This window comes from Diachasma alloeum, unplaced genomic scaffold (assembly GCF_001412515.2).
Source record: "Diachasma alloeum isolate Michigan unplaced genomic scaffold, Dall2.0 Dall_scaffold_00291, whole genome shotgun sequence".
NCBI lineage: Eukaryota > Metazoa > Arthropoda > Insecta > Hymenoptera > Braconidae > Diachasma > Diachasma alloeum.
This window is the reverse complement of record NW_021680430.1, coordinates 69,471-82,002: the sequence shown is the minus strand read 5'-3', so window position 1 is coordinate 82,002 and position 12,532 is coordinate 69,471. Positions and strand designations below refer to the sequence as shown.

Sequence of the window (12,532 nt, the reverse complement as noted above, 5' to 3'; positions counted from 1 at the left end):
GGGGGGGGGGAGGGGGATTCTTCTAGTTTTTCGTTCAAATTGTTGCAAAAATGAACATTTCAGGCTAGATGAAAAAGAAAGAGCAAACTTTTGGAGACTTTGAGCTTGAATGTTGAATAGTCGGAATATTTGCATCGATTTCATCGCGCATTCATAATTTTCTGAAATTAGTTGAGAGAATATCCGCGTGGAAATCAAGGCTCCATAGATTGGCTCTTGCCAAAAGAACTCAGTTAATCCCCCAAGTTTGTCGCTTTGGTTTATAAATTGCAAATAAGATTTTCATCTTTTCCTTCATTTTTTTGCGTCGGTCATACTTATATATCTCTCGGTTATGTATGTTTATTTACAATCACATTTATCGTAAGTATTTTAGCTCTATTATCCATTATATAGTAATGATCATCATTTAACTCTGTCTCATGCCGAATGTGACATAAAGTACTTCATAATCCTGTATGGTCTTTGGTTTTTCTACAAAAAATATATAATATTCTTAAATGGTAATAATCGTTAATCGTTTTTCAGTATTGATTTCTTCAGTTCCCCTTTCTTTACTTTACTTCATTAAAAACGTGAGAGAAAAATCATAATTTTGCCTATCGTTCGAAATGAGAAAAAAATAAAGGGTACTTACGCGCCTGGCTTCGTATAGACATTTTTACACCTACGCAGTAAAAAAGAAATGAAACATTGGTGCAAATATATAGCGTGTGTTGACGTTCTCCTCGGAAATAATAGGCGTGTCCACACACCTACTATGCGCGTACGGTTATAACATGAATAGAAGACTCGAAGGCTAAGTGCGCGGCGACAGCCCGATCGCGCATCATATTGGGCTTGTGCTACATAAGTTCAAAATATGAGAATGCAACCATTTACAAGCATTTAAAAGAACAGCCAGCAGCGAGGATTATTTGGTAATAGAATTATCGTCAGACTTCTAGATGATTCCTTGCATTGGCTATTCAAAAGACAAGGTTGAAAAAAGATATGTAACTCCTCCATTGTGTTTACAGAGAGTACTCCTTGAGAGTAAGAGTCCTCGTTGCTGTTTCACATGCACTTGCATTGCGTGAATACTGTGGCTCATGTAGCACAGACCTAACGTTGGGAATTGAGTGTTTGATTGCGATATAGCTGCGTAGAAAATTATGCTAATTGAGAATTATAAATTAAACTACCAACAGGTTGGGTGCTAAAACTTTGTGATTGCGCATAACGACGTGAATTTGTCGTAACGAAAAGAAAAGTCGAAGAAAAAAAAAATTGTATTAATAATAATAATAATAATAATAATAGTAGTAATGATGATGATAATAATAATAATAGTACTAATAATCATAATGATAGTATTCATATCGATAGGACATCGAGGACTTTGAAAAGCATGTAACAGAAGTTGCTTCATCACCTCGTGCCCTTCCTAGAGATCAGTACTTAATTTCAATTGGTTTTTTTTTGTTTTTTTTTTAAATCTTGTGATATGGCGTTCGTTCTTTCTCATGACACATTTGTTGGTATTTCATCGTCATTGGAACGAACCATTCGCATCGCCACGCGAATTAAGCCAGGTACAGGTCTGTGGGGGTGTTGGTGTGATCCGGTTTTGTGCAGGCACTTCCGGTTGGTGATGCAGCACTAGCACCACTACTTGCTCTCGTTGCAGCCAATGGTGAACGACTCGCCACGTCCGCACTACTCTCCGGTCCACCGTTGTTACATCCACCCTGCTGTGAATTATTATGGGAAGACGCCAGCGTATCCCCGTTGCAATAGTAATACGTCGAGTCTGGAGAAGAAAATTGAAAAAAAAAAAAGAAAAGAAAAACAAGGAAAATTAATAATCATTTTCATATCTGCACTCAAACGTTACATTGTCCTTGACTTGTTTTTTTTTAGTCAATATTTTTGGCTCTTCTACCACTACGGATGATGTTTTTCTTTTTTCTACCCTGCCCTAATCGATTATCATACTCACTGTTTACTTACTGAGCAACCCGCTTGTCGCTGTCCCATAACCGTATCCACTGTATGGTGCACTTGAGTATTGAGAATACGCTGCACTGTAGGCATAATCTCCACTACCTGAGCACACAGATAAAGAAAAAATGAATTAATCAAACGCATAGATTAGATTGTGGCAAATCAGTTATCGGGAGAAATGATAATAATCATTAGTCCTCCATTAAGCAAAGTGAAAAAAAAAGTGATGAATGACTATGCTACTAAACATCACACATCATGGCCATTCCTGGGTTTTACTCACTCAATTTGCTGCGAGAAATGGGTAATAGTCGTTCAAGACAGGAAAAACGGAGAAAAAAAGCCTGTCTTTTGACTTATTACTGACCTGTCGCATAGTGTCCAAAACTCGGCAACATGGTTGAATACGGTGGTATTGTTGAGGCAACCTGTGACTGCGACACTGGTGATTGAAGAACCGTTAAACCCTGATCACCTCCTGGTGTATTGGTGGCCGCGGGGGTGGCATTACCCTCATTGTGAATGGAAACAGGAGGACTCTGTTCGCCCCCACCCCCTCCCACACCGACATATGAAACTGCGACGGTACTGGCCTCTGGTATTATCATGCACAAAACACAACACAACATTCATGTATTGAGCAACTAACTTATCAAAGCACGCTAAGATAATGGCCATGTGTTATAATCCTCAAAAAATGTTATTCTTAGTTAGCCTGGGGCTATGACAGTTCACGTTTATTGACAAAGAAAGTGTTACTTCCAAGTTGATAATCTATGAGGATATAACACATGAAATATGTTGTACGATAAAGCCACTCGATATGGTAGATATGCAATTGGAAAGTGATATGTATCTTGGTTGTACATTATATAGTAGGTACACAGGTTGCGAAACAAGACACACGACACGGACAACAAGCATTTTATTACATTTCATATTAATAGATTTGAAACAATATACACAAACATTTTCATATTAATGTAATCAACTCACCGCTTGTGTGATAAGGGGACATATTAGCCCCATCCAGTGTTTGGCTCAGTTTTAGTTCTTGCATCGACAATGGTGCAAGCGGCGTCAATGTTCCACCTGCCATTATTAACAAGCCCCGGAAATTGCATTAGTTTCATTTATTGTTGAGGATTTTTCAATTGCTTGGGACTGTAGGAGGCTATAGATGAGAACAACCACGGAGCAAGGAGAGCAAAAAAAGAAAGAGGAACAAATTCTTTAGACCATCTCGACGGTAGCGCAGTTTGAATTTCATGAGATGTGCTGCCACTTACACGGCTGGCTTCTTTCGCGTGTTCGTTCAATGGTTACACGGCGACGACCGCTCTCGGTTCACCACCCGCCGCCGTATAAACCACATAGACCGAAAACACTCATAGGAGCTAAGGATCATCACCCACCACCCAGGGCTACTTCAATTATTTTTCACTACATACTCTATAGCGGCATGAGTTGTTCACTCTAAAAATAAGACTACTGACGAGAAAAGAATATAATCTAATGATATAATCGTTGAAAATTGAGGTAATTCGGGGAATTTTGTCTTACAACAATCTACATGTAACATGCATGTATCCCTTTGTTTTTTCAAAGAATTCAAAGAATTCAAAAGTAACTGATGATTTATTTTTCTCATTAAACTTACCTATGGTGCCCCCTATGGGTGGAGAGTAAAGGTGGGATGTTGGCGCTTGCGTCATAGTACTGATGGTTCCCAGGGAGTCATACAGCTCAGCCGAAGTAGCAATGGCATTCCCGGGGAATCCACCGTGTTCGTAGTAACCGCCGGTATTTCCACTGGCACCGTTGGCACCTTGTGTATTATTATTTCCAGCTCCACCACCACCGCCGCCACCACCTCCACCAAGTTCATTCATCAACTTACTATGCTCATCCTTGATACTCCACCCTTTGTTTGACCATAACTGAAAATTGAGGTTTTTTTCATTTTTTCACCATTATCTATTTTAAATTGATCGATTCTGACCCTAACCATTTTTTCTATGCTTACGTTGGAATAAAGTTGATCTCCATTGTAATTACTCCGTTGTCTTTTGAGGTCATCCTCGGCATGATCGCTCAGATCTCTATTGTCATCTGCGCGAAAAAAATTTAAAGCAATATATAAAATGAAAGCACGAGATATAATATAGAATCGCTGAAATTGAATCTATCCCTCTCTGCACATGTAACATGTCCTTTGCAGTGTATGAGCTACTCTCAGTTGAGCTCTATGTGACATTAATATATATAGAAGAAACAATTACGATTCCATTATGCTTCATGTCTTTATTATCTGGCGACGATCCCAGGGAGTTTAATATAGAATAACAGACATGAGGGATGTTTTACGTGTAGAGAGAAAGGGAGAGTGTACGGGATATGGGTAGGTAGAGGGGAGTGATATCATCCGACCACAGAGGAGAACAAAGGTATAGCTTCCACCAGGGGTGAAAGGGAGGGGATTGGTCCGAAATACGAGTGACAGAGGGGAATGGGACATGTCGAGGTGACTCGCGTACGAGGTATTCTGAATAATTAAATGACCATCTGAGGGATGGGAGAAGGGGATGAGGGAGGGAGGGAGGGAGGAAGAGAGAGAGAGAGAGCGCGAGTGCTAGCATAGGGCTCGTTAAACCTCCCTGTCAAGTTGTGATTGTCCGAGCGACGGAACCCGCCGGGGCCATTTTGATTCGAGTGTGTGCACCACTACGAGCTTGTTTCGAGCTGGCTATAAAATCCCCTGCCCACTCTCCATATATGTATACTATACATACTATACCTACTAGTGGACCCATTACGCGCCATCCAAACTCATCTCCTCCTTTTCTCTTTCATCTTTTGCTATTTCTCATATCTTGCGATTCAATTGGACCCATTCACGGTCAGGTAAAATCAAATTAATGTTCAGTGGTCAACTATTTGCTCAGATTAAAATTGGGGAGACAAAGAACAAAATTTGAAAAGGACTCGATCGGCACTGGCACTGGTCCGGGTGCTGGGACAAGTTATGGATGTGTATAGCCAAAAAGAGCAGTAAATCGAGTAATTCGATTGATATACAATGAAAAAAAGGGAGAGCGTATGGGGTAGTTTTCCCTCATATTATATTCTTTCGATCTCACTCACTCTGACATTATTCGAAAGCAATTGAGTCAATGTTGAGCAATACAATACATGGGTAATAATGGACTCTGGGGTGAATCTGGACCCCTGGGTTTATGGTGGACCTCTCAAGTGTACATGCACTGTATCGTTATTGTGCGTATGTGTGTGTGTGTGTGTGTCAATTCGAGGGAGAGGCAAGGCTGAAAGCAAACCGATCGAGGGAGATTTCGTGTGGGGATGTGCAATAGGGTATATGGATTCTGTATATAATGATATAAGAAGGCAAATGTAATGCGACAATATTTCTTGAAATATATGAGCACGTAAAAATTTTCTTCTCATCAAAAAAATTAACTGTTGCCTTGGTTTTTGTTGATTTTCATTTGTTCTTCTTCTTCTTCTTCTTCTTATTCTTTTATTTTTTACTTTCAAGAATTAGAAAGCGTAGCAATGTTCGTTACCGAGGTGAGATTGCGGTAAAAGAAAAACCGACAGTCACTCGTATAGCGGTCGCGTGTAATTAGTTTGGAAATGATCAAATTTTTACATAGACTTGAATTTAATGACCACTCAAAAATAGTGAAGAAACAAAAGAGACGAATCATTGATTTCATTTGATTTAATCGACAAGTGGGATTAGTTAGATTACAAATTAGAATGGAAAGTGCAGTGATATTAGAAGGAGGAAAAGGCCGAGCTAATGCGTTGTTATTGCTTGATGCGCCTCGCAAATATTATAGAGAACGCCCGAGGGGCTGTGGTCTGTGTGAAGTTTATAATCTAATGCATGCCTACACCCTCGAACCGCACACACTCTGCGACGCCGTGTTTTGCCTGAGGGGAGAGCATTGAGTGCTTTCACCGCATTCGCTCGTGCCGCCACCGCCACTTCCCTCAATCGCATATCACAGAGCATTCATAATGAAATTATATCGAATTACCCGTATGCACGTCACTCTTCGTATAGACTTTATAAATTTTCGACGCGATGGTGTGAATGTCTCAAGATTCGACGGCCAGATAGCAAAACAAATTGGCTAGGTCAGTGGAAAAAGTTGATGTTGAATTGTCATGTTTCAACTATAGAAATCTCAGGAGAAATTCATTGCTAATCCGAGGGGATTTTTTTTGCCTAGACCACGTTCAGCAAGAAGAGAGAAAAAAAAAGAAAATTGCATCGCGCGGAGTTGCCACGTGCCATGAATATTTTTGAACGCATCGATGTATAGTATACTGATTCACGCAATGACAGCCAAATGAATGGCAACACGTGTGCTCTCTACGGACATTTGACTGATACTCCAGTGGATATAAATTTCTCTTCATATAATATTATTCATTGGAAAAATTTGATATGAATGATTTAATGGTGTGTAGCTCACCATCATCAGTGCGTTTTCGTTTGATACTATTGCCATTAGGATCTTGATGGTGTGGGGGAATACCGAGAATACCACTAATACTGTAGGCATTTGGTGCAGTCGCATTTGTTGGAATTCCAGTTGCTGTAGCTGGTGCATGCGCTATCACTGATACCGAACCACCTGAACCTGGTTGACCCTGTTGTTGACCCTGCTGCTGTGCCTGTTGCTGTTGATGGGCGTGCTTCGCTTTTTCTGCTGCCTTATTCCTTACAATGCTGAAACATAATGGAAAGGATACAATCGATATTGCAATAGATTTCCAATAGTCGTGAATTTAGACATTTCATATGCTCATAGATTGCAATGATAAATGGCACGTCCGCGCTCGATTCGCTTCGGCTTTGCGGATGGGAGGAGGGTTGCTACGATCATTAATTAAGATTACGCGGGTCACTTCGCACGTCAGCCGATACACACACACATATATATATAACATGGGACAGAGAGCGGCGTCGATGACGCGGCGCAAAGTTATCATAATCACAGTTTAACTCAAGGGACTAACGAACTCGGGATTCATTCTTGCGTGTAACTGCTTATTATCTTTGATGTATATTTGTCAAGTGTTGAATGTGCGCGAAAAGTAAATTTTTCTTTTCGTTTTTTCCTTCTTGGGATTTTTTTTCACAGTCAACAAATTCAACAAATTGTACGAGAGAAATAATTTGATAGCCACATTCATAGCAGTACCGCATGTTATGGTCGGTGGTAATGTCTCGACATTTAGACGATTCCCGTGGCGATGTGTTTGCGGGTTAGGTAATCGCGGGGGTTCGCGAGCGTCGGCGATCAATCAGATGACACCTGTTGCCCATGGAACAAGCCACCGACTCGTATTCGTGAGTGTATATGGCTTCGCGCCCTCTCATTCACCACCTTCGCCAATTCGCAACAATTAGGTACGATCCTTATCGTGGCACGCCTTCACAGTATATTAGAGGGAGGAAGGGAGGGAGTGAGTTAAATTGCTGGGTCCGTCCACTCGTTAATAAACCGCAACTTATGTGTAACTTATTGAATAATATAATTATATGTTGTCTTTGTCTATTACTGCATACTGTTGTCAATATTGAAAGGCCATCAACATGTTAGTATTTTTAAATAACGAGTTTCTAGTTACACTGGTGATATAAACTTCAATTGAAAAAGTATAACATTTATACGCGAAAGCTGTTTTACTGCATTAGATCGGCCAGATGGTCAGTATATACATAATCTTTCACGATGTTTCATTTGATATTTTTCCATTTTTTTCACATTTTTCCTGCTCATTTATATCTGTTCACTTTTAGTAATTATGAGATATTTTTATCAAACCAATGAGCAAGTTTCTTTGGGTATACACATTTGATAAGCGAGTGGTACAAAGTTATAGGGGAAGACGGAAAGTATGACTCCCGCGAGGCCTCTGGATTTCTCCCAAATGTCTACTTGCGAACTAGACTCCTTAACTATCCTCAACAGTAACACTTTTGTTAATCTCAGTCCTCAACCCTTTTCGAGTGAGAAAAAAAAATATGAAAGAATTATGTACATGTAAAATAGTGTCAATAGTTGGATTACCTATAATAATCGAGTCGGGATTGATGCCATCAGCCGGTGCATCACAATAATATTAATATTAGGTATAGTGCATCAGAGAAATGGAACAAAAATAACGCAGAAAGGCAGTGTATAGCAGCCAAAGCTCTGTTCTGGAACCACAAACTTTAATGTTGGCATTACTTTTATGCGCGACTTTATGCCAAGTATCCCATCAAATATATGACCCAGCGTTGCCGCTTCCCGGGGAACCTTCCGCCCCCTCTCTATCCCTCAGCGCTTCAGCTAAATTATTGCGAATAAAACTTTATACTCAAATTACCTCTACGCTAACTTTATCGCATTTCACCCGAGCGCTCGCGCGAGCTACGCTCTTCAATTCATAGTATAGCTATGCTATAGATGTAGCATCCGTAATATCAAAACGCGATCCGTCGTTGAGATATTTGTCTCCTTAAAATAGAGTCAGCCATCAATTTTCTTCCTTGATAGTTGTTGGGAAAAAATTTACTTGAATGTTAATTTCAATGGTATTTTCGAGGAGATTCAGATAATTCGAAGAAAGGACAACTAGGTACTATACTGTCGAGGATTTGTGGTTGGGGGACATATCCGAAATCTCAGGATTTTCGGGTGAATTTAGCGGTTCTACGGACAGATGCTTGCGTAAGTTGGTGGTCGTAACGTGTCTCTGAGGACCAAGCCAAGGCATACCTAGTCTCCGGCTCTATCTACCATTTCAAGAGCCAGAACAGGAGGATACAATACGGAGACTCTGGCTTTTCGCCCATTGTACTCTGCCCGACGCTTGGATTAAAGGACAATAGCTGGAAAAGGTGTACTCTGATATCCCACCACACCTCTTTGAACGAGAACTCTCGACATAGTAATGTACACTGAGAACAATGCCACCACCCAACGAATTTACTGTTTCGACTTTAACTTGATTATGGTAAACTTGCGAGTCAAAATTACCTGACCCTGTTTTTCTTTGTTTTTTCATTGTCGCTTCAACACCACCATCCACAGTAAACAATATATTATAATAAAGTCAGAGAGACAACAGTATTAATAAATAAACAGATCAAGTTTCCATGAGGTGTTCATTTCCCCCCTCGACAATGCAAAATCCATTGTTTGTATAAACAGCTGCTGATCCCTGCAACTATATTAACTTGTAGATATATATATATATATATATATATATATATCTATATACTATTAAATGCCTGCGTGCTCGAGTGGCTGTTTGTTTGCTGTGTGCGTGTGTCACAGAGAATCACACAAAAGGTGTTCAGCCAACAATGCAAACTCCCGGAGTCAACAGTCACGACCATCCTAAGCACAATGTAACACACGATTTATAATAATATATATATATAAGTGGGGACCCTCGGTCGGATTCACCAAAAGGCCCTCGACGACTCTATCTATGATCCATTATAGAGTTCATCGTATTTTAGTGAAAAGGCAGGCACCCCAGCCCAAGACTGTCCTGTTTTATTCCCCTCTGTCAATAGTTCTAGATGTATACTGAATGAATATACCTCTATGTATTTGAGTGCCAAGTGAAAATTCTCTGGTACAGATTGCTGTTCTGTTTCAGTCAACTGTTGATGGAGAATTAATACCACGTTAAATATTTTTTTCACATATTTCGGATTTTTTTATTTCTCACAAAAACGAATTGCCATCCCTTGCCATGCCTTTATATTGCTGTCCATGCGTGTCCAACGATTTTCCACGGGATGTACGCGACACGGTTGCGTTTGCAAACGTCATTATTTTATCTCCATCTCTCTCCTGCCAATAGAGCCAGAATTCCGACACAGTACAGGGGTGGTTGGAGGTTCAAAGGGACCCGGGAGGGAGGTGAGTTGTGGCGGCTGACGCCGTCATTTTGCCCGCCACGGCCAATAGCGTTATATCATCCACGGGGTAGAGCGGGCGTAACCCCCGATAGGGTGGAATCAAACTCTATTCTCTTCAATATCGATAACCATATATATTTTATTTTTTAATAATAAGCATTAGAAAAGGGCAATATCATCGAAATTAAAAATTTCAAACATTACTCTATATAATGCTTAATCTCCGTGGAGAAACTATATAGTCAGTGCCATTTCTGGATGATTCATTATTGTATGAGCCAATTATGCAAATAAATGTATATATTTATGTAAAACAGTTTGAAATTTTTTCTTCTCCTGATGCAAAGTGCCCATCTCCTTCCTCAAATTAGTCGAAAAACCAGAACAAGAAAATGAAATTGAATAATTACGTAATAGCGTAATGAGTAGTTGGCTTTCGATGTATAAAAGTTGTAAAAAATATTGAGAAAAATGTTCGAAGGGATGGTAAGGGAGGAGGGAGAGAGTATGAAATAGTTGGTAGTGTGGCGTTCTCCGGTGCTGGCTTGCCGTGAATTTCACAGCGTCAGGGACAAAGGGACCAAGGCATAACGCTGTTGGTGGGGTGTAGCGTGGCCGACCATCCGGTTTCATCGCGGTTCCGTCTGTCCTCTGACGTTTCCACGGCAACCCGGCAATTTCTAGACTCCTGGGTTTGTTTGTACTCCTGGTGGTGCTGAGAGCATCCCACACATACATAGAGATATATATATATATATATATGTACACAAGTACAATGGCTGAGGATGAGATGGAGAGAAATGTCGGAGTAGGAGTATAGGAGTAGGAGTAGGAATAGCAACGTCGGAAGCGTAATTGTAACTTCATTTGAGGCTAATTTTGGTTTGGAGGGTATGATGAAACGCGGTAATAATTACATTATCTTGACACAAAGGAGCGTTATGGATACACACGGTGCTTGCTATATATAATGGTATCACTACTATACAGAGCTTGGTCTGTTGGCCACATCGACAACATATCGTCGCCAGCACGATATACATCCCTCTAACCAAACCCCTCAACCAACCACCATTGGAAGAGAGTACTTTGCCACTGTGAAAGGAGGGTTCGCAAATATGGCTGCTTTAACGAACCTCTAGACACCATATTGTTTGAGACATATGTATCATCTTGATGATATGGGTCTTCATCCTTGTTCATTCGCTAGAAAATTCAAATCTCTTTTTTCATCTTCTATTATATTTATAAGTATAAAAAGTAGAGTCTATCTGGGAATAATTGTAGCCCGAGGTTATTTATGGGAGCGTAATTTAATAACCGAAGAGATGAACAGGAAGATAAACTCGCTATAGCAAGGGGTGTGGAATGCCCAAAAGTGGCATGAAAGTATCTGGCGCCCTTGTGTGAATTCATTGACTGAATATCTCTTATTTTATTTGATTTTTTTTTCTTTTTTGATGCGTTCTTCTCCTCTTCTCCTCTGTCTCCGTCCTACGTGTGCATCACATCGGACCCCATAAGCCATATGGCACTCTTGCCTGAGCACGCTTCTAGGGGTGCGAAATGATATGGAAGTAATGGAAGAGCACGGGCCCTTATTGTGCGCATTGGAAAGATTGACCCGTCCGATAGAAAGTTCGATCATGAAAAAGCCAGTGTTTCCATCTCACTTTGCCCGAATGACACCTCCGTTGACAGATTGATACAATTCCCAAGAGTGAGATTGTCAGCGACAGATTTTCTACCAACTGTTACACGCACCCGCCGCTCATCATTACATGGCCTTAAGTACTGACTATAATTTTCGTGGCTGATTAGTAATATCTTGGAAAATTGATGATTTTCTATTGACAGTAGTTAAACCAAAGTAACTACTGTATGTGAGAGAATACGCAGGAGGCTAGACTCAGCGTAAAATCTCCCTCGGATGAAGCTAGAGTTTCCTTATCGATCTGCACCCTGAGGCTGCTCTTTCTACAGTTGAGAGTGGAACGAGAAGTCGCTCTAGGTTGCCTGTACCATCAAAATCTACTATACATATATTCCTCTTTCGCTCTGGTTCCGTATAACGTGTATAAGGTTAGGAGGATCGACGGAGCGCCGTCTACTCGAGCGTGACTCCGCAGTCCAAGCCAAGCCTATCAATATTTCCTACCCCCGAAATCCCTTCTCCTCTATCCTTTTGGCTTGTTTGCCTCTCATTCGTCTCCCATTGAGGTAAAGAGAGGCTCTCCTTATTCTCGTCTTTTTTATTGAGAGGAGAATAAAAAATCTGTTGAAAGCCGTACGAGAATCGAGCACAATCAAATCCCAGTCCATTAACCTGGTGAAAATGTCAAAGAAAAACAAAATAAAGAGAGGAGAATAAGCTGGTTATATGGAGTTAGAACAAAAGAGTGGAGAAAAGTGGATAAAAAGCTTGGTGGTTAGAGTCAGACGAACGGCATTGGACCAGCACAGAAAAAGCTCGGAACTATTAACGTCCAATCTTTACTTCTTTCAAGCTTGTTTTTCACATTGTTCACAGAGTGAAACTCGTCTCCACTCAGTTATCTATCTATATATTATGTTATTTTTCGTTAT

The 12,532-nt window shown here is 40.5% G+C and overlaps 1 protein-coding gene across 1 annotated transcript in view; it reads right to left on the bottom strand.

The window, feature by feature from the left end:
- Positions 1-1,565: 1,565 nt before the first annotated feature.
- LOC107039057 (paired box protein Pax-8) overlaps positions 1,566-12,532 on the bottom strand; it is a 45,351-nt gene continuing 34,384 nt past the window's right edge. The window contains exons 5-11 of the mRNA XM_029126174.1: positions 6,492-6,748; positions 4,013-4,098; positions 3,647-3,926; positions 2,983-3,078; positions 2,354-2,581; positions 1,993-2,088; positions 1,566-1,792 (exon numbers count right to left, since the gene is read on the bottom strand). Of these exons, the coding sequence (XP_028982007.1) occupies positions 1,566-1,792; positions 1,993-2,088; positions 2,354-2,581; positions 2,983-3,078; positions 3,647-3,926; positions 4,013-4,098; positions 6,492-6,748 (1,270 nt within the window). The remainder of the gene's footprint in view (positions 1,793-1,992; positions 2,089-2,353; positions 2,582-2,982; positions 3,079-3,646; positions 3,927-4,012; positions 4,099-6,491; positions 6,749-12,532) is intronic.